The 23,519-nt window shown below is 40.6% G+C and overlaps 1 protein-coding gene across 1 annotated transcript; it reads left to right on the forward strand.

Moving 5' to 3' along the window:
- Window positions 1-732: 732 nt before the first annotated feature.
- LOC140546545 (uncharacterized) lies at window positions 733-10,217 on the forward strand. Its single transcript, XM_072669899.1, has 3 exons — window positions 733-847; window positions 2,500-2,577; window positions 7,422-10,217. Exon 3 carries the CDS (start codon window positions 7,531-7,533, stop codon window positions 8,617-8,619), a length of 1,089 nt encoding a protein of 362 aa, XP_072526000.1. The 5' UTR covers window positions 733-847; window positions 2,500-2,577; window positions 7,422-7,530; the 3' UTR covers window positions 8,620-10,217.
- Window positions 10,218-23,519: the final 13,302 nt, after the last annotated feature.

The raw sequence follows: 23,519 nt of genomic DNA on the forward strand, positions 1-23,519 counted from the left end.
CTAAAAAAAATCACAATGTATGATTTTTAAATAATTTATTTGTGTGTTACTGCTGCAAATAAGTATTTGAACACCTGCCAATCAGCAAAAATTCTGGCCCTCAAAGACCTGTTAGTCCGCCTCTAAAAAGTCCACCTCCACTCCACTTATTATTCTAAATTATAAGCACCTGTTTGAGGTTGTTAGATCTCACCTTGTGGCGTATCAATGATCCTAAGAAAGGTGAGGAATCAGCCCAGAACTACACGGGAGGAGCTGGTCAATGACCTGAAGAGAGCTGGCACCACTGTTTCCAAGGTTACTGTGGGTAATACACTAAGACGTCATAGTTTAAAGTCATGCATGGCACGAAAGGTTCCCCTGCTTAAATCAGTAAGTCCAGGCCCGTCTTAAGTTTGCCCATGACCATTTGGATGATCCAGAGGAGTCATGGGAGAAAGTTCTGTGGTCAGATGAGACTTTGGGGAACAACCTCCTTCCCTCAGAGCACTGAAAATGGGTCGTGGCTGGGTCATCTGGTCATGAGGAATGGGCCAAAATCACTCATGATTACACAACCACATCATAAGATATATATATATATATATATATATATATATATATATATATATATATATATATATATATGAAAGTAACGGGTTATGTGACATTTTTTCTCTCTCTATACTACACATTTTCAGGAAGTAAACAAGGACTTTTAATTTGAAATATAATTCAACGCTACTAAAATAAACGACACAGGCTCGCAGTACTTCGCCAGAGAGGATTCATGATTTCACGGCTGCTTAACGTAAATGATCTTTGACTTCGCCAGAAGGATGGAGCTACACTGAGTGAGCGAGTCATGGTGAGAACTCTCCTTTTCTGGCGTTATGTATCTCTAGCGCTGGCTAGTCTGTGGGCATCATTTCTTAATCTAAAGACGGTTAGCCGATGCTGGCAACTTCGTCAAATGAACCGTTGAATCAACCCATTAACGTTTTCATCCCTTAAAATCAAACACCAATAAAATCAAGTGGTAAAAAATCGACCTTGTAAACGTGCTCAAGCCTCAAGGTCTCGTTTGAGAAATGTCGACCAGGTCGACTTTGGCCCAAGCGCTGTTTACCCTCACAGGCGTCAGAAAAAGGCCACAGTATAGCGTCTACACTTCTCTGTAAATTAGCTAGTGCTACATCCATAAAACCAACTACAACCACAGATAGCCACCTAGTTAGCGATAATTAAAGTGTTCCAGACCTTTTCTGTAATTCTGAGCCAGAAACGATTTTAATGCATTTCCATTAAGATCATACCCGTATTCTACAACTAATATAACCAATGGCTTCTCCAAGTTCAGCAAAAAATAACAGGACTAATTACACTCTTTGCAATGAAATGTGCAGTTGGTCAGTGTTCTTTATGCACTGACAATATCTACAATATCCTCAGAAAAGGATATTGTATAGTACAATTACAAAATATTTCACAATATGACAAAACAGTCGCATTGCCCACTTCTACTCCAAAATCTCCCAGGATGTCTTATAAAACCTAGCCTTGGTGGATTTTGCAATTGCTTGGGGCAGTTTTTCTTTTGGAAAGTCCAGTGATGCCCAAGCTTTGGTGAGCTGTGATGTAGGTGACATTTGAAGAACATGATAGCAGCACACAAACCCAAGAATATCAGTAATCTAGAAGCCATTCCTTAGGAAGCTGTTGAAGCTGTTGTTTGATTATGTGTCACGTTTGCAGCAAGTTTTAACAGGAAAAGGGTGCACTACTAAGGGTGCTTGTCAATAATGTTGAATAATTCAGAAACTGTAAAAGTAGGATTTGGAAAAATCACTTGTTATAGTAGTTGTGTTAAGCTGTTTAAATTCTTGTTTGATGCTTGTTTGGTTTATTGCAAAAAATGCTGAAAATCTAAACATTTTGCTAATAAACCTAGCACTGGGTTAATATTGGACAGACAAGCACAGCATTGGATTGTTTTGACTCAGTATATTGGGTTATTATTATATTCATCTAGCAGTAACCTAAATGCTGTGTAACTGAACTGAACTGAACCAAGCCAGGAACGGCACCTATTTCCCAGCATATTATAATTATAAACATTGCAAAAGCAGCATTATTTCACAAATCCCTGTACTCTGATGCTTAACTGATGCTTGAATACTCCATTTTTATCCAGTTTCTGTCTGTCTGATCAGAGATCTGACCTATCCAATCTGCTTGCCATAACTTTGCGTATCAGTCAGTGACAATCCGGCCCAGTGATTTCATAAATAACATAACCATACATTTAGTTTTTTTTCCCCTCTCTTTAGTACTACAGTAGTAGTAGTTGGGTAGCTGACTGAACTCCGCATTTCATAGTGTAGAATTTTAAACAAACTTGTGAATTTGTGAGTTTTAACAATGTTTGAGTTTTACATGTGGTAAACTTATTTTTTTTAATTTTATTATTTATTTATTTTTTTTACTAAACCTTTTTTACTGTACCTCTTCTCGTTTAAGTGCTAACCAGCAAACTACAGTTTGAAGCAGTTACTTTGCTGATTATTTGGTCTGTCGCTACTCAACCTTTCAAAATCTGTAAGTATGACACTTGTTTGGATATCTTTTGATTGTGATGTCAACTAGTGCTGCCACTAATGGCTTTTTTTTCTATTGGACAAATCTATTATTTTGGCAAAACTGCAAAAAAAGATTTACATATTAAGTGCAAAGATGTAAACAAGCATTGCAGTGGGGTATTTGTACCTGTGTGCGATCTATTGTATTTGTCATTCCCTGTACACAGAAATGGTAAAATAATGGTTGAAATGGAGTAATTAGATATGGTTTATATCCAGTCAAGCCCAAAGTGCATGAGCACACACTGGCACCAAGGGAAAGGAAATGCAACTACACAGCACCACAAAATATTTTTGTGTGTGTGTGTATGTGTGTGTGACATAAGTTGTAAGGTCTGCATCTCTGGTGATTAAGCTAAAACTGGAGATTTTTCAGTTACTTAAACCATGCCACCAAAAGGACAAACCACCCATGCCTTTTCATTTAATGGTCAAATCAGCTGCACTATAAATCTAGATGTGCATATAAAAATGCATGTATTTTACATGTACGTGTAATAACCCCCCCAAAAAAAAAAAAGCAGAGAGAATGGGAGACATGCTGCATTCATGACACACGGTATGTTCTATCACAGTGTAATAATGGTTATCCCCATCATTAGTCCGCAACAACCAGGCACAGGTTCCATCATGATGTCAGCTTTTTCCAGAACCTGCATTTTTCCACATCCATATGAAAATGCTGATAATGTAGTTCTCAAAAATCATCTCTCTGGAGTTTTTTCAGAAACACTCAAGCCAAAATGCAGGCTAGGTTAAAATAAATAAATACATTAAAAAATTAAATATAAATGTTTTTAATTAGCACATTGAGTAAACCTCCATAGTGCAAGTTAGAAACAGTAAGCAAACATCTGTGTAATGTAATCTCCAGGAGCAGCACTCTATCTTTTGCTGGTGTTTTGCCCATTAAATAAAGCCATAAAAAGCCTGGTTACTGTCTATGCAAACCACTTTCAAAAGATCACAGATGTGATATAAAGAAGCAAGGGCTACATGGGCATTGCTAAAGACCTAGGTGTACATCAATTTATTGTACACATTGTCTACAAATGAAACAAATTCCTAAGGTTAACAGTTCCACTATGTGCCCACTATTAGAGAAATGCTGAACTTAAATGTTCATGAAGGACACCATGAAGCTTCTGCTATCCAAAAAAACAAAACAAAACAAAAACGTTGCTGCGAGTTAGCAGTGTGCACAGTCACCATGTGCATAGACCAAAGGCATACATCGCTCCTGTGAGTGTGAGAGTGATCAAAGGGCAAGCCTTTGTGAAATACCAACTTTGCTGCTTGCCACAAGCTCCCTGCCACTAGTCATGTCATAAACAATCCCCTTTGTTTGGCTCACTTTCTCAACAGCTTTTTAATATTCAGATCATCTTTGATGCTCACTCTGGCATTTAACAATTATCTTTCATTTGGAAGAGGAAAACCCCAGTTCTACAGATTTTTAAGGTTGACGGAGGTTGACAAGCCATTCCTTAAACCATCTGAATCTCACTGTGAGATTTCCATAGATGTGTTGTGCTGGCTAAACTATTGCCAGTCAATCAGTCTGCCAGACTTAAACATGTTCTGTGGTGAGCAGAATGTGATCATGCTATCTAAGCTACTGCTAACCAGACAGTTCAAAATGAATTGAATTATTGATTTGAGTTGGGGACAGTCAAGTCAAGTGGGTTTTATTGTCATTTCAACTACATACAGAGTACACAGTGAAACGAAACAACGTTCCTCCAGGACCATGGTGCAACATAGACAGTGCATACAAGACACAAGTGCAACACAAACAAGTGCGGACAGACAACACAACACAGTACAGACCAGAGAATAATAAATAATTGACGGCAGTGTGCAAATTGTGCAATGTGTCCAGTGAGGTAGTAAAGTAAAGTTATTAGTGCAATGTTTTGTGCAAAAATGCTTCCCCTTTTTTCCTGGGGTAAATGGTTGGAGAGAGAGAGAGAGGGAGAGTGTACATGTACCAGAAAGATATCAGTTCAGAAGTTGAGTTGTGTTGAGGAGTCTGATGGCTTGGGGGAAGAAGCTGTTGCAGAGTCTGGTCGTGTTGGACCGGATGCTGCGGTACCTTCTTCCTGATGGCAGGAGGGAGAACAGTCTGTGTGAAGGGTGGGTGGAGTCATCCACAATGCTGGTTGCTTTGCGGATGCAGCGGGTGGTGTAAATGTCCATGACGGAGAGGAGAGAGACTCCGATGATCCTCTCAGCTGTCCTCACAATGCGTTGGAGGGACTTGCGGTCAGAGGCTGTGCAGGTCCCAAACCAGGCAGTGATGCAGCTGCTTAGGATGCTCTCTATGGTTCCCCTATAGAAGAGGGTGAGGATGGGTGGAGGGAGACGGGCCTTTCTCGGCTTCCGGAGGAAGTAGAGACGCTGCTGGGCTTTCTTGGCTGTAGAGCTGGTGTTCAGGGACCAGGTGAGGTTCTCCGCTAGGTGGACACCAAGGAACTTGGTGCTCTTAACGATCTCCACAGAGGAGCCGTTGATGTTAAGCGGAGAGTGGTCCGGTCTTGATTTCCTGAAGTCAACAACCATTTCCTTGGTCTTCTCTACATTCCAGTGAAGGTTGTTGACTGTACACCAGTCTGTCAGCTGCTGCACCTCCTCTCTGTATGCTGACTCGTCGCCTTTGCTGATGAGACCCAGCACAGTTGTATCATCGGCGAACTTTATGATGCTGTTAGAACTGTGTTTCGCAACACAGTCATGAGTCAGCAGGGTGAACAACAGAGGACTCAGTACACTGCCCTGGGGTGCCCCAGTGTTCATGGTGATGGTGCTGGAGCTGCTGTCCCCGAACCGGACTAACTGGGGCCTCCCTGTCAGGAAGTCCAGGATCCAGTTGCAGAGGGGGGTGTTGAGGCCCAGCAGGCTTAACTTCCTGGTAAGGTTCTGTGGGAAGATGGTGTTGAATGCTGAACTGAAGTCTATGAACAGCATTCTGACGTAGGTGTCCTTCTTCTCCAGGTGGGTAAGGGAGAGATGAAGGGTGGTGGTGATGGCATCGTCCGTGGAGCGGTTGGGACGATATGCAAATTGCAGGGGGTCTAATGAAGAGGGCAGTTGGTTCTTGATGTTCCTCATGACTAACCTCTCGAAGCACTTCATGATGATGGGCGTGAGAGCTACGGGACGGTAGTCATTGAGGCAGGACACCGTGGACTTCTTCGGCACGGGGATGATGGTGGTGGTCTTGAGGCACGTTGGGACAGTGGAGCTGCGCAGGGAGACGTTGAAGATGTCCGTGAGAACATCTGTCAACTGGTCTGCACACTCTCTGAGCACTCTGCCGGGGATGTTGTCTGGTCCTGCAGCTTTCCGTGGGTTGACTCTGCGCAGAGTTTTCCTCACGTCCACTGCAGTCAGGCACAACACCTGCTCGTCCGGCTTGGGTGTGATCTTTCTCACCAGCGTGTTGTTCTGTGCCTCAAACCGTGCATAAAAGTCGTTCAGGGCATCGGGGAGGAAGGCATCACTGTCACAGGACGGTGGCATTGTCCTGTAGTTTGTGATTTCCTGGATGCCCTGCCACATGTGCCGTGTAGGCAAAGTACATTTTATATTTAATCTGTTTTGAATGTTCACTCACATTTTCTAGCATGCATTGAGGGGGTTTACTCTGTGCTTTGTAAAAAAAAAAAACTGTGTTTAGATGTTTATAAATATGACTTGGCTATCGGACCATGTTTTATTAGTAATCAAAAACCATGTATAAAGTACTAGAGACCCAGACTTGAGTAAAAGTACAAGTGCTCTATCAAAAAAGTTACTTGATTAGAGTGTACTTTAAACACCACACTTAAGTGGAAGTACTAAAGTATTCACAATTTTTGTACTTAAGTGTTGCAAGTAGCTTATTCTAAAATGTACTACTTAAGTACTGAAAGTAAAAGTACAAGGATTGTATTGTGTAGTAAAATAAATTTGACTTGACTTATTACAGAAAGCAGTCAAAAGTTTAAATATCATTGTTTATATAAATTCAAATGCTCGGACTTAAGGACTACCACAATACCTTTGGCTGTATTACAAGGACAGGAATGTACAAGACATGTACATGGAGTCTTCAATTAACTCAACTTGTCCAAAAGAAAGGCTAAACAGAATTGACAACAACATGCCACATGCAAGTGTTTTGTATGTAAAAACGAGTGAGGAGAGCAACTTTAAAACACTGAGCTTAACTCTTTCTAAACAAAACTGCAAGAAGGTGAAGGTGAAGGCTGTTTGTTCTTCCTTCCCAAAAAGAAACTATCAAAGCTTTAGCATAGCGGAGTGAAAGGAAGAACGGCAGCATGCACGCTCATGGCTTGATCGCTTGTTCTGCTCAATGTTGAGGCGGCTTTATCAAACCCGGTGACAGTGCCATCTACCACTCTGCCAGTGATGATGTGGGTTTGAAATGATTCATAGCAGTAACATGCACAAATCTCTGTCTGAAAAACTGATTAGTTTTCTCGTTGGAGCATTTGCACAGCTTATAACTGCGCACCTAATGCTGTTAATGAGCTTTTAACCATACTGCTAGATCAAAACAGCATATACAGTTGCAAATACTAGTAGGTATGTTTTTTTTTATTTTTATTGTCTTGTTTTTATAAATTATATTATAAATTAGGAAATTTCAATTCAAATCAGTTGGTGTACTTTAAGGGATATATCCTGACTTGTATAAAACTGCCTTGTTATTGACTGTTCTTAATACATTACCAATCTGTGGGTGTGTTTCACTTTTTAGCGTTTTGCATTAAATGTTTTTTCTTTTCTCTCCTGCAGAATTTTTATTGGTCAGGCTCTATTCCTTTCAAGATAAGCATCAAGAAGGCACCTTCTGAAATCCAGCTATAATAATATTGAGAGTATCACATACACAAACTCTCTCAAAATGTCATCTAATTCTCTTTCCACTGCCACATCTGACGGTCTGATTCAGGAAAACACAAGCAAAAAGAGAATTCACCACTGCTCTGACTGTGGAAAGAGTTTTACTCAAAAGAGTCATCTCAAGCAGCACCAGAGCATTCACGCAGGAGAAAAACCGTATCAGTGCTCAGAGTGTGGAAAGCGATTTATTCACAAACAAAGTCTCCAAGGACACCAGCGCATTCACACAGGAGAGAAACCGTATCGGTGCTCAGAGTGTGGAAAGAGTTTTGCTCACATGCAAAGTTTCCAAATCCATCAGCGCATTCACACAGGAGAGAAGCCGTATCAGTGCTCAGAGTGTGGAAAAAGTTTTCGTTATCTAGGTCACCTCAAAGAACACCAGCTCAGTCACACAGGTGAGAGACCGTATCAGTGCTCAGAGTGTGGAAAAAGTTTTATTCGCAAGGTTAGTCTCCAAGAACACCAGCACATTCACACAGGAGAGAAACCATATCAGTGCTCAGAGTGTGGCAGGAATTTTACTCTGAAGAGTAGTCTTCAAGTACACCAGCACATTCACACAGGACGGAAACCATATTACTGTTCAGTTTGTGGAAAGAGTTTCAAAGACCGGCATGATCTCCAAATACATCAGCGCGTTCACACTGGGGAGAAACCGTATCAGTGCTCAGAGTGTGGAAAGAGTTTTACTCTAAAGAGCAGTCTCCAAGTACACCAGCGCATTCACACAGGAGAGAAACCATATAATTGTTCAAAGTGTGGAAAGAGTTTCAGTGACCGGCGTGATCTTCAAGTGCATCAGCGCGTTCACACAGGAGAGAAACCATATCGGTGCTCAGAGTGTGAGAAGAGTTTTACCTGCCGTACCAGTCTCCAAGAACACATATACTTTCACACAGGAGAGAAACCATATCAGTGCTCAGAGTGTGGGAAGAGTTTTCGATATCGTGGATCATTCAGAAGCCACCAGCACATTCATACGCGAAAACGAAGCGTAACGGAGTGGACAGGTTTGGATGCCTCCGCTGTGCTTTCAGACTTGTTACCCTCACAGAAGCAGATGGAGCATCAAGATCAACAGCGCTAGCAGAGTCCAGAAATTCTTCATGGTTGGTTTCGTTCTTTAGGATAGTAGAAACTGCAAGATTATGCAGATCCCAGAGGAAGCAGTGCTAATTAACATTGTGCCACATCTTGAATTATGTTTTTCATGTGGATCATTTTAGGTACCATAAAATGTTTATCATACGAGATTGTTTGAATAGATGTGAAATATATAACAACCTTTGAGAAGTGGCTGTATGATCTGCAGTTTTGTTTTTGCATCAGAGTGCTCTATTCATGCAGGTGGTGCTGAATCATTTTATGGACAGTTCCATGAGGAAGCCAAGATTTCACACTGCAAAGTGCCAACTCTTAAGTACTGACCAATTACACCTGGGGTTGCTTGTTTTCTTCAATTACTTCATTTTGTTCAACAAAGCCAGGTGAACGTCATCTCCACAAAAAGTATGTGGAGGCCCATGGAGCATCAAGTGAAATCCAGGCTTTAAGCCACCTCTCAAGAAGGACATGCCCTACTCATGCATTTTTGGACAAGCTGAGAGATCCAGAAGAGTGTCTGAGGTGGTCCAACAGCTAACAATGTAAAGTAACAGCTTGAGCAAAGTTACATAGTTCTGTTATCAGCCTTCCAGAGTAGCAGCGATAGAGTTGCTATTCTTATTTTTTCAGTAAGTGGAGCATCACAATGATTTTGAAGTTTAATTTCAGATTCAGATGAAACATAATTATATAATGTTTTTGGATTAATTTAAAAGGTTGAATGATGCATGCATACGTACATGTGTTCAGGGCAATGCACAAAATAAAGTACATTTGTGGTGCATCAACAATGTTAGAGCAGAAAATTGGCTGTTTTTGGAATTCCTCACACCTTTGGCAACTAGATGTAATGGAAGGTTAATTGCCAATGTTTAACTGGTAATAGTGTGATAGTAATAGTTTTGCTGCTGCTGTTCATTTTTACTAAAATAATTCCCTGAGTCTTGATGCAGAGCCGTAGTGAAAAGATACAACATAATTTACAGTCCCCCCATATGAAAACCTTTACATAGACATTTTATTTAAGCAATGGAGGTAATATAATTAAACTTAACACGTTTTAAAAATTATTTGTAAAATGTAAGTAACAGCAATGCAGTTTGCTGAAGTGAGTTGTACTACCGTGGTGGGATCCATGAAGCATTATAAATTCATATTTATTTTCTTTTGATATTAAAAAATATTTGCTTGAAATTTATATCAGCTGAATGCATTTTTACCGTACATCATGTTGAAATGACACTAGCTATTAATTCTCTACATTGTGGAGCTATTAGCACTCAACTAGCTCCATGTGTATCCTTAATAGAGAGATAGAAAGTGAAGACGAATCACTTTAACAGCAGAATGCATGCATACTTACTTAACTAGAAATAAACATGTTAGTGATCCTTTTTAGGCTGTAGAGTCATCCTGCTTCTATTACCTTTTTTAAAAACGTGCTTGTAATGTGTACTTTAACTGTAATGAAACCGTTACTGTTTAGTTTTTTTTCCTGTTTATGTAACTGTCACATTTCTACCCAATCCTGTATGTCAGACATCCCAAATAAAGATGTGCTGTTATATAGTTATTAAAATATTTTTGTGTTTTGGTTATGTTTCAACAGTTTAGGACATTTATTATAATCAAAGCTGAACCAGAGTCATCAGCAGTTTTTTGCTCACAGTGAAGAATGGGGAAAATTGAGTGAGACAGAACAGATTTATTAACAGCAACCATGTTTTTACTGAAGTAACAAAGTTACAGAGAGGATTACCTGTTAATTAATTATGGGGCAGTGGTGGCTCAGCGGTTAGAGCGCCGGGATATCGATAACAGGGTTGTGGGTTCGATTCCCGGGCTCGGCAAGTTGCCACTGTTGGGTCCTTGAGCAAGGCCCTTTACCCTCTCTGCTCCCCGGGCGCTGGAGTTGGCTGCCCACCGCTCTGGGTGTGTGTGTACCCTAACACGTGTGTGTGTGTGTGTGAGTGTGTGTTCACTACCAGATGGGTTAAATGCGGAGGACACATTTCGCTGTACAGTGACAAATACGTGCACCTTTACCTTTAATTGCCAGAGTTTACCTGTAATAGTGTAAAATAGTTTTGCTGCTGCCATTAATTTTTTTTCAATAATTCTCTGAATCTTGATGCAGAGTTGCAGTGAAAAGTGCAAACAAGGCAGTCTTGCATCATTTACAGTCATGTGAAAAAATAGTAGGACCCCCTATAAAACATCTCCAAACACAGACTTTTGTTTTTCATTTTAGCAATATTGAGATATGGAGGTAGTGGAACTAAACAAAATTTAACATGTTTTAAAACATTTGTAAAATGTAATTAACAGAAATGCAGTTTGTTGAAGTGAGTTGTATCACCATGGTGAAATCCAAAAAGCTCTCTGAGGCCTTCAGAAAGAAGGTTCTAGATGCCTATGAGTCTGGAAAGAGAGTTATTTATAAATAGAAATCAGTTGTTCTACTGTCCACAAAATAATTTAAAAGTAAAAGAATTGTTATTATGACTTATTATGACTTGCTACTGCTCCTGTTCTCCCATGAACATGGAGAAATTGAGCTGAGGAAAGAAGCAGCAGGAACAAAAGAACAAGCAGTAATTCAGGAAGTGGGATAGCTGACCCCTATTGCAACGTTTGCATTCAGCAACACCCCAATTGCCAATTGTAGTTTCTGCACAGGGCCAGCACACATACAGGAATTATATCCATTTAATTGTGTTAATTGTTGATGCAATAAGCAGGTGTTTAAACGAAGACACAGTGAACAGTATAATCTGACTATACTTATTGCCTATGTTTTGATGATAATAATGCAATTGTGTACTTCCAGGGTAGCATCATCTTGTGTACCTCCACTGGAAGCTGCTTCAGTGGGAATATCAAGTGTCTTCTTTTGTTTCATCTGGTATTTGGACAGGCAGCAAGATGGAGTCACAAAATCAGTTCCTCAGGGCACGAAAGAAAAGAGGATGCAGCCAGAGACCTTAAGGCCACCTGGAGCATCCTGTTTAGGCCAACCTGGTACTTTCCACTTTTGCTCTGTTAGATTGCTAGCTTCCCTACCACACTCAATCATATTGGGGAAAAGCAGGGAGTGAGTGCCTTTTTGTTTCCAATGTTTTCTAAGAGGGAGTTTTTTTGTATTATTTCAGGTATTCCAGTTGTGTTTTCAGTAGTTGTTCATGTTTGTTATCTTGGCATATGCTTTCCTTCATTTACAGACAACTCTCAGTTCATACAACTATACAGTTTTTTTAGTCCTAACAGTGACGTAAAGCTTATGAGCCACATTTTACAAGTTGCAAATTAATGCTGATACATAAAATATTGGAAAATGAAAAAGGAATTTAAAACAAGTAAAATAATTAATTTATGATAGTTAAATCCGAAAGTAGAAATGTACTTCAAGCAAACCATAAAAATAGTAAAAGTGAAAGAACAAAAACATCAAAAAATAAACAGAAGAGAGGGAACATACAACTAAAAGCTATAGTTAAGCAGTGACTAAAAAGAATATAAACTCTCTTGTTCATGTCATCTACTCACACTTTCGAGCGCGTGAACAAAAAACAAAACAAAAATCACCCCACTTGTCATGTACAGTGGCATATAGTAAGTAAGCGCATTAAAGATACACAACAAAAAACGAAAGCTTTCAGTGTGTCTGCAAATACATGTCTGTATATCACATCACCGTAATCCAGAATATATCTGACATTGTTAACATTATTATAGCAGCAAACTTTTTTTTATATAAAGATATAGTGGAGTTCAAAAAATGAAGTCACACTCCATCTGTATGTGTTTTTTTTCTGCTCTTTGTGTTCATTGCCTGTCCAGCCGGACATGCATGTTGTCCCACATTCTGTGGAAAGGTACACCCTACCCAAGAGATGGTTCCACGCTGAAATTCACCCAGTTCCTGATTTATTCCCCATTTATTTACAAATGTTTGTAGAAGCAGTCTACATTCCTAGGTGCTTGGTTTTACACACCTGTGGGCATGGAATTGATTGGAACACCTGAATGCAATGATTCGGATGGGTGAGTGAATACAATATAGTATAATGTTTAAAATAGATTAAATAAGAGCTCAAGAGGGGAACAGAAGAAGGTTCTGTAAAACACATTTTCATTTGATCAATTATTAATTACATTCTGTTCTTCTTTGAACTGGACTGGAGTTTTTTCTCTCAAATTCAGTAGAAGGAATTCTGGCATGGCTTCTGGCCATTCCTTCCCAGCTGGGGACCAGTTACCACACAGTCCTGTTAGTCTTTTAGCCACCCACCATTATTGGGCTGACCACTCTTCCAGTACCTGAAGCAATATAGACAGACTACAGACTTTATGTACTGTAATTTTCATGCATGAAAGACATGAAAGAGCAAGAACCCAACAGCATGTTTATTAAATCAGTTACTTTTTAATGCCAGAATATAGATTGTGATGTTAATATCAGAGATATATCCATAGAATCATCTAATTTTGAAAACTAGTACTAAATTGTTGCATCAAAACAACAAAAAAAGTCAAAATATTACATCCACCCCTGGTGTGGAATAAACTCAGCCGGTTTTATTAGCTCAACTTACCATATAGGAGCACTGTGTAGATCTATAATTACAGTAGTTTCTTTGCATACTTTGTTAGCATTTTTTCACCCTGTTCTTCAATGATCAGGAACACCCCAGGACCACCACAGAGCAGCTATTATTTGGGTGTTAGTGTGTGTTGTGCTGGTTTGAGCGGATCAAACACAGCAGTGCTGCTGTGTCCACTCACTGTCCATGCTATTAGATGCTTCTTTCTACACTGTATGCACAATTATTAATAAATAAAAACAAATGTGAATAAACCTCAAACATGAATGTTTAAGAAAGTGAAAGTGAGGTTTTGGCTTTCTTAGGAGAATCAATATATGCACACATTATTGGGCAACTAGTATTGTGTAAAATTATTATGCAGCCAAATGACATTTTCCCATCTCACTTTTTTATTTTCATCTGTTCAAGTGAGAATTATAAAGAAACAACTCAAAACTTTCTAATAAACATTTCTGACATATATATAAAAAAAATCAGTCACCGATATAGCCACCCTTCTTTTCAATAACAGTGATAAGCCTTCCAATAATGGAGTCTGTCAGTTTTTTGATCTGTTGACGATCAACCTTTTGGGTAGCAGCAACCACAGCATCCCAGACACTGTTTAGAAAGGTGTGCTGTTTTCCTTCACTGTAAATCTCCCGTTGAAGAATTGCCCACAAGTTCTCAATTGGATTCAGTCAGGTGAGGAAGTGGGCCATGTCACACGTTTTTCCTCTTTAATGCCTTTACTGGCTAGCCATGCAGAGTAGTACTTGGATGCATGTGATGGAGAATTGTCCTGCATAAAATTCATTGTCTTTTTGAAAGATGCAGACTTCTTCCTGTACCACTGCTTAAAGAAAGTGTCTTCTAAAAACTGCCAGTAGGTTTAGGAGTTGATTTTGAGCCCATCTGGCCCAAGAGTCCTAACACTACATTGGCCCTCCTCTGTAATGTGACTAACCTTGTAAGTCGCTCTGGATAAGAGCATCTGCTAAGTGGCATAAATGTAATGTAATGTAATCCTGGACCAGTCTAGACGCTTCAGCTTATATGTCTTGTTCAGTGGTGGTCGGGTTTCAGTCTTCCTTACCTTGGCCATGTCTCTGAGCACTGAACATTTTGTACTTCTTGGTACTCCAGGTATGTTGCAGTTCTGGAATATGACAGAACTGGAAGATAATGGATTCCTAGCAGTTAATTTGTGTCTTTTTTCTTGCGACCCTGTTGACAATTTTAGGATTGCTGTATCCCTCTTAGAAACTTTTGGTAATTTTTGACTTTTCAGAATCTCTCATAAATCTCCCATTTAGCCTAAAGAAAAAAGCTGCCTGCTATTGCCTGCTACCTTGATATAGGATGTTGACCTCCTTAGGCCACACCCTCACTTATTACACAGACACACATCACCTGCTATGCTAAGTATTCACATTTATTCAGCCTGGAGTTAGAAAATATGCCTAAGAATGCTAATATGGTGAAAATACTCACTTGCCAAATACTTGTGAACACAGTATAGTTGGTCCGCATTCTGTTGCTGCACAGTTTGTATTGGTCATCCTCTAGTCCTTTATTAGTGGTCACAGGACACTGCCCACGGGACGCTGGCTATTTCTGGTTTATAGATTATTCTCAGTCCAGCAGTGATGCTGAAGAGATCTAAGCCTTTTCTTATAAAGAACCCCCAACTCTGGAATAACCTTCCAGATAATGTTTGGGACTCAGGCACAGTCTCAATCTTTAAATCTAGGCTGAAAACACATCTGTTTAGTTTAGCTTTTGGTTGTGTTTCCCTTCAGAAGGTTCCAGATCCAAGGGTTGATCCAAGAGGGAATTATAGTATACTATATATATATATATATATATATATATATATATATATATATATATATATATAGTATACTGAGAGGCTGGAGCTGTTGTCTCACTGCTTCCACTCAATTACATGGTTTGTGGATGCTGGACACAAGACTGGATGGGAGAAAGGAACAAGGGCCCATGACTGGAAACAGACTGAGAGGCCAGTCTAGACATAGCTCTGGATGCTGACTTAAATGGATGACCTGGCACAGAAAGGGGAAAGGGGACAGAATCAGATATAAGCTTGACCAAAATTTTTTTTTTAAAAATTCAGCGGTAAGTACAGGCCATGTGCTGAGGTACTGAAAGCTATTTATTTATATATACAGTGGGGAAAAAATATTTAGTCAGTCACCAATTGTGCAAGTTCTCCCACCTAAAAAGATGAGAGGGGCCTGTAATTGACATCATAGGTAGACCTCAACTATGAGAGACAAAATAAGAAAAAAAATTCTGAAAATCACATTGTCTGATTTTTAAAGAATTTATTTGCAAATAATGGTGGAAAATAAGTATTTGGTCAATAACAAAAGTTCATCTCAAGTCAAGTCAAGTCAAGTCAAGTGGGTTTTATTGTCATTTCAACTACATACAGAGTACACAGTGAAACGAAACAACGTTCCTCCAGGATCATGGTGCAACATAGACAGTGCATACAAGACACAAGTGCAACACAAACAAACAAGTGCGGACAGACAACACAACACAGTACAGACCTGAGAATAATAAATAATTGCCGGTAGTGTGCAAATTGTGCAATGTGTAATAAATAGAGTCCAGTGAGGTAGTAAAGTAAAGTTATTAGTGCAATGCTTTGTGCAAAAATGCTTCCCCTTTTTTCCTGGGGTAAATGGTTGGAGAGAGAGAGAGAGAGAGAGAGAGAGGGAGAGTGTACATGTACCAGAAAGATATCAGTTCAGAAGTTGAGTTGTGTTGAGGAGTCTGATGGCTTGGGGGAAGAAGCTGTTGCAGAGTCTGGTCGTGTTGGACCGGATGCTGCGGATGCTGCGGATCTCAATACTTTGTTATATATCCTTTGTTGGCAATGACAGAGGTCAAATGTTTTCTGTAAGTCTTCACATGGTTGGCACACACCGTTGCTGGTATGTTATCCCATTCCTCCATGCAGATCTCATCTTTTTAAGTGGGAGAACTTGCACAATTGGTGACTGACTAAATACTTTTTTCCCCACTGTATATCTATATATATATATATATATATATATATATATATATATATATATATATATATATATATATACTTACCCATTATATACATACCCATTTCTTACCACTGCTTTGGGTTTACACAGTTTTGTGTACAGTGTACAGTTTGCTGTGTGGTTTGATACTAACACACAGTCTATTTACTGGATTACAGATTATAGACTTATAGATTTTTGTAGACTCATGTCTACTCATATATTACTCTATATAAAATCTGTATAAATGGGTGTGGATAATCTGCTGTTGGCCAAATAAGTGGAAATATGTAGATATATTGATTTTCATGATGCCAAAAAAATAAGAACTATAACTGTAAAGTTAGCATGTTTTTATACTATGTTCACAAAAATGAACATTTTATTCTCACACACACATTTATATGAATAATCTCCTCTCACAGATGTAAAAAAAGACAAACAAAAAAAAACTTATTACAGGAAAAACCAGCCCAGCTGCCTAGCTGTTTACAGGATCAGACACATACCCAGTGACAACGCGGTCTTCATCTACTTTATGACTGCTGGGTTCTCCACGATTCCAGAGTCTCAATGTCTGTCAAAGCAATGAGGAGTAAGAGTCAGCAACAGCATTATCATCAGGTCAGTGCTGAGCTGTCCACCGCCGCGGTCGTCGACCAGGAATGGGAGAATTTGACCCTTCCATGAGCGGACCGATGAGGCGGGCCGCAAAGCCCGCGGACGTGAGAGGCCCCCACGGGCGGGTGCGCGTGACTTCCTGGGGTGCCCGCGAGGCCTGGGAGCCGGCTTATCCAGGTAGCGCTCGTAAAACTCCCGGACCAGGGCCGGGTCCAGAACGTTGCTAGCCGGCTCCCAGGAGTGCTCCTCCGGGCCAAACCCTTCCCAGTCCAGGAGATACTGAAGTCGGCCCCCGTGCCGTTGGGAGTCCAGCACTCGCCGAACCGTGTAAGCGGGGATCCCCTCGACCTCCACCGGCTCTGTGTCCGCCAGGGTGGCTTTGTCCAGGGGCCCCGGGAACCACAGGCTTTAACTGTGAAACATGGAATACTGGGTGAATACGTGAATAGGGGGGGTAAATGTAATTTAACAAAGACATCATTTATGTGCTTGACCACAACAAAAGGACCCATGTACTTAGCTGCCAGCTTCTGTGATGGGAGCCCCATACGGCGGTCTCGAGTAGAGACCCATACACGTAGGATGGGGTCTCCCCATGCTTACAGTCGGCCTGCGCCTTGTATCGCTGCAGGAAGGTCTGGATGTGTTGATGGGTCTTGGTCCAGGCGGCTTCACTGCGGCGCATCCAAGTGTCGACTGGTGGCACCCGGGTCTTCGCAGCAGTCCAAGGGGACAACAGGGCCTAACACACTGATAGGGGGTCAGGCCAGTGGTTGCGCACCTCAGCGACCAGTCGCTGGGGTAGTCGTGACAGTAGAGTCGCAAAAATTTCCCCAGGACAGTCCAGCAGGACTCTTTGAACCGTGACAGACTCTCGTCGACGTCCTCGTGAAGCACTAATAAGATCCTAGATTACTTGGACAGATGCCAACACTCCAGGTTGGCTCAGAATGACAAATTCTCGGCAAAGGGGTGTTTGCGTTAGCTCCCTAAATACCCCAGCCTCAGGTGAACCAAATTAATGAATGCAAATCAGACACGTGTGAACTCATGACACATGTGAACATGTAAAACATGGCATGATACATGAGCAACTGTCAACCTAAAAGTCCGTGGCAAGTGACATGAACTTAAAGTCTGTGAGTGAGTAAATCAACCGAACATCAACTTAAGTCCTGAGGAGCCTGTGGACCGCGGACCGGAACTGCCCAACTTATTGGCCGCATCATCAAGAGAATAAAACAATTTGTCTTCATCTGCTCTTCTGTTTGTTTGTAATATAAGTTGTATTTTTTTGTCTGACAACAAATGCTGTAAAAGACTGAGGTAATAATTGGGACACCCTCCTTGCACAGGTTAATCTGTTTCCAGCAGTTTTTATCTCAGGGGAAACCAAAAGTGAGAGCTCTAAAGTCTGCAAGTAAATATTCTTTTTTTTCCCTCACTCACATCTTGCTGTCGGCGCTTAACTTGCTAGAACGGCCTGACCTGACCATGTTGGCAGTTGTTTTAAATGTTCTTCACTTGTAAATGATTTTGTGAACAGTGGAACAGCTAAGTTCCATAAACAACCCTATTTCCTAAGGCTTCTTTGGATATCATTGTGGTCATGTCACTCATTTCAATAATCAAGAGCAAACCAAAGTAAATGTCTGACATTTAAATAATAAAGACTAGGCCTGGGGGCCCGTCTACCAGGGTTATGGGCATGAAACTCCTGGATCAACACCGGATCCAGGATGTGATCGGCCGGCACCCAGTCTAGAAGATACTGTACTCGTGAAGCAGGTCTTCAGTCCATTTCCAGTGTTCATGTCAGAGAAAAGATTTCTACATACAAACATAAACTAAATATCAGTATCAGTAAATGCTTTGGTTAGTAAATAGGCATAATATACAAAAAGTAAACGTTACTGTGAGTCATAGACGTCCATATTTAACAGCTCATAATGAAACCGTCTTCGAACACTGGAGAGAGGTCTCCAGTAAAGTAAGTCTCCAGTGAATATTTTATTCATTCAGATCTAGGATGTGTTATTTGAGTGTTCCCCTTATTTTTTTTGAGCAGTGTATTCTTGGTATATAATAAATTTATAAAGTGGTTCCACAAATAAGGTCCTGAAAGAAAAGTGTTCAAATATGTCTCCTGTATACAGACACCTCTATAGTCAAGTCAAGTCAAATTTATTTGTATAGCGCTTTTTACAACTGTTGTGTCACAAAGCAGCTTTACATAATTAGTACTTAATAAAGGACAGAGACAGAGAAGAAAGAAGAAATAACATGAAGGGTCAAAGACCCCCGTGAGCAAGCCAACGGCGACAGTGGCAAGGAAAAACTCCCTCAGAGCTGGAGGAAAAAACCTTGGGAGGAACCAAGACTCACAAGGGGGACCGATCCTCCTCTGGCCAGACTATTTAAACATTAATGATAAAAAAAAAACAACAACAATGATGATAATAATTCTACCACAACTCGTACTATTGATAATACTTTTTATATTTTATTATTAGGGATATTTACTTATTATTATTAAAACATTGACTTGCAAGATAATAAACATACATTCTAGGCATTGTTTAATAATAATAATAATAATAATAAAACAGCAAAGCTGGATAGAGAAACCAACATTAATATGGTATGTTTGTTAATCAATCATTAATTTCTGCTCTCTAAATATTACAGTGCCTTCTGAAGCATGTAGTCGACAAAAAGATCATACTAGTATAGTATTTAAGCCCGGGCTTTAGGTTAGCTTATTGCAAGGTATTGTCTTCCCAATCTGGTGAAACTACTGAGCGTTCTATTTGTTTTACTATTCCCGTGTATGACCTTTTGTTTTTCTCGACAAAGCCTTTTGTCTGCCTGTGTTTTGAAAATCTGGACTTTGACCTTTTGTTTGTACTTTGAACCACGCTTTGCCTCTTCCCACTCTGACTGTTTGCCAGTGTTATGTGTTAAACAACAGGCAGATGGTAAACATCCCAATGTTAAACATCACGATCCATCACAACCCTTTATTATAGCGGTGGATGCATCAGAAACCATTATAGGAGCTGTTTTGTCACAGCGTGATCTCCCAAAACTACATCCTATCACTTTCTATTCTCATAAACTAAAAATCATAAATCACCCGCCAAACAAAACTATGGAACTGTGGACAGGAAATTATTAGCAATTAAGTTGGCCATAGAAGAGTGGCGACACTGGTTAGAGGGGGCAAAACATCCTTTTTCTGTGATAACAGATGATAAGAATTTAGAATATCTGCCTAACTACCAGGATCTAGAAATACTAAAGCAGACACTGTCCTGTGTTTATCAAGATGATCAGGCAACCGATGTGCCAGTTACTCGTATTTTTGCTCCGGAAATCAGAGAAATGAAGAGAAATAAAAAACAGATTATATTAATTAGTATTCGGTGATGCTGATCATGAGAACCTTCCCTGATTGGTTGGCAGAGGGCTTGTGACTGTTGCGGAAGTCCTTGAAGCATCATGGGTAATCTGGTGTCGAGAGGGACAGGAGGCGAACCCAGGAGTGTGACAATACTTCCCTTCAAGGAGTCCGGGACAATCAAGGAATGAGGATGACCACAATGACGCAAACCCCCTTGCACACTGCCGGAACTATTGTGGCGCTGGACAGCATAGCCTTGACGAGGACAACTCCTGGACTGAACCCCAGGCCTGTCAGTCAAAGGGCCAGCGAATGAATCCTGGGCGACTCCTAGAACGTGGGGCTGGACGTTCAAGGTGACATTGGTGGAAATCTGCAATCAGACCCTGATCCAGAACATCCTGTGCTGGAACCCAGTGGTGTTCTTTAGAGCCATAAACTTCCCAGTTCACGAAGCACTGCAATACCCCTTGTCTCCTGGAGTCCAGCAACCGTCTGACGCCATACATTGGAGCACTGTCCATACTAAAAACGCCATACCTGTTGCGGAACTAACCAATGAATTCTGTGCTATCTCGGCCCAAGGAAAGTATCAGGGCCAGTCTGTCTGATTCTCATGACGATTCATTCGGAAGAATTTCCTGAGTTCCTTGTTCATTCTCTCACATTATCCATTAGACTGGGATGGTATCCTAATGTGAGACTAATTGTCACCCATAATTGTTCAAAAAACACAGACCACACCCTAGAAGTAAATTGTGGTCAATCATCAGATACTATATCTTCATGGATACCAAAAAATATACTCTCAGCTGTCTGAAAAGCGGTCAAAATATCAGTGTAACCATCAGACACCCGGTCAGATCAGCAAATCAACAGCTAAATGAGACCAGGGATGGAATGGGCAATGGCACAAGTTTTAGGGGTTTTATACTGAGCACAAACAGTACATTTACATTTAAGGCATTTAGCAGACGCTCTTATCCAGAGTGGCTTACAAAAGTGCTTTGCTATTTATCCGAGAATAACCTCAGCTAGTTTGAATAGACTAAAAATTCAAAAATACCTCTAAGTTTAGACACTACTAAACACAAGTCAATAAGGTGACCACTCTACTATTCGCCCAAGTATTCTCTGAAGAGGTGGGTCTTCAGTCTGCGTTTAAAGCCAGCGAGCAACTCTGTTGTTTGGACACCCAAGGGAGGTTGGTTCCACCACTTTTGTGCCAGGACAGAAAAAAGAGGGGCAGCTATACTGCTGTAGTTATGGATAAATCGGCAGTAGAAGTTAGCAAAACCCAAAAACCTTTGCTATTCTTTTAAGACCCAGTTTACCATAGCTTCTATTTTCCTATCATCCATTAGAACGCCTCCCTGATTAATGATATATCCAAGAAACGAAATCGTGGAGAGATGAAACTTTAACGTTCTAACATTAGTCTAATAATCTGGGAATAAATCAAAATATCATCAATACAAGCAATAACATAATGACCCAGCATATCTTTAAGCACATCATTAATGAAGGCCTGGAAAACCGAAGGTGCATAGCGTAATCCGAAAGGTATGACCAGTGCCCCTAGTGGTGAGAAAAGCAGTCTTCTTTTCATCACCTATCTTTACTCTCAATAGGTAGTGTGCACTCCTAAGATCTAATTTAGTAAAGATTGTCGCCCCATGAAGCTGTTCTAACGCTACAGGGACCAGAGGCAAGGGATAAGAGTAAGCTTTAGTCAGCTGGTTCAGACCTCTATAAGCAATACAGGGCCTTTCTTCTTTAAAAAGAAAAAGCCAGCAGCAACGGGAGAAGTGGAGCTAAAGCTTTCCATATATACTCCTACATAGCCTGCTCCTCGGCTTGAGTTAGCAGGCAGAACAGCTCCTTCTACCAGATCTATAATACAATTATATTTCATATGAGGAGGTAGTTTATTGCCATTCTTTTTACTAAAGACCTCCCTTAAATCTCTGTACTCTGTGGGATATAAAGTGGCTTTTAATTGTGGTAGAAGGGGAACTGTGGGAAAAGTCAGAAAATTTCTCAGACAATATGGATTCCAGGATACCAATTTCCTTCTGGGGCGTGAGATGAAGGGATCATGCTTTCTCAGCCAAGGCAACCCCAAAATAATAGCATATTCAGATGTAAAACAAAAAAAAAGTATGTCCTCTGAGTGTAAAGCACACTCAGACAGTTGAACAGGTTTAGTCAGTGACAACTCCCTCTCCTACTGGACTACAGAGGCAGACTTAAGGCAGTCTTAAGTTATGGAAAGGAAGAATCATCTTGATACCAACCCCAATGTGGGAATACTCACCACATTAGTGTGAGCAGGCAGCATGTACCATCAGCCACCAGCAGGGGGCCAGCAAAGTATTAAAGCTGGTGGGGTTGGAGCAAAGAACTCCAAGCCCCAGAATCCCCTGCGGTAATCACCGCTGACCAGACCCACCTGTGTGGCACGGTATAAATACACCCAGCCAAACACAATTCCCCATCGCACCTTTGTAGAGGGGCGAACGGTAACAGTGGGTTTAAGTGAGAACAGTGAAGAAAAGCTGAAGTTAAAAGAGAAAACAGCTTAAGTTGTGAAAAGCTGAAGTTAAGAGAAAACAATTTAAGTTGGAAACAGCGAAAAACTGAAGTTAAAAGAGAAAAGCATTTGAGTTGCTGTCTTTTGTTTGAGTAAACACCACTCCTGTTTTTTCCTTTTTGTTTTCCTGCCATTTTCCTATAGTGTTTATACTGCCACCTCCCACAGCTGTGGTGGTGCAGTGGAAGTACATGGGGCTCCCATTACCAGGGTTGGTAACCAAGTCACCAAGTCACAGTCACCAATCTCACCAAGCACACACCATAAAAGGGGTATAATAACATTTAATAATAATAAAGCAAAAGTTTAACTGCACTTGAGTCCAAACCCTACACCACACCATAACAATTAGCACATGAAGTAGACTCCACACGGTTTCCTGGAGCTGATGCCTGACATTTGTGTGGACATTCCCGACAGTCACACAGGAGATGACCAACTGCGCCACAATACAAACGCAGTCCTTCTTATTACAATCAGTGCTTCTCCTCAGGTGACAGACAGAATGCATCACCTTGCATAAGTTCAGGACAATCATCCTCCTCAGAGACTGATCTGGGACGTGCATTGAGCAGGTGAGAAGGTGGACGGACTTTGCGAGCTGAGGCTGATACT

This window comes from Salminus brasiliensis, chromosome 24 (genome assembly GCF_030463535.1).
Source record: "Salminus brasiliensis chromosome 24, fSalBra1.hap2, whole genome shotgun sequence".
In the NCBI taxonomy this organism is placed as follows: domain Eukaryota; kingdom Metazoa; phylum Chordata; class Actinopteri; order Characiformes; family Bryconidae; genus Salminus; species Salminus brasiliensis.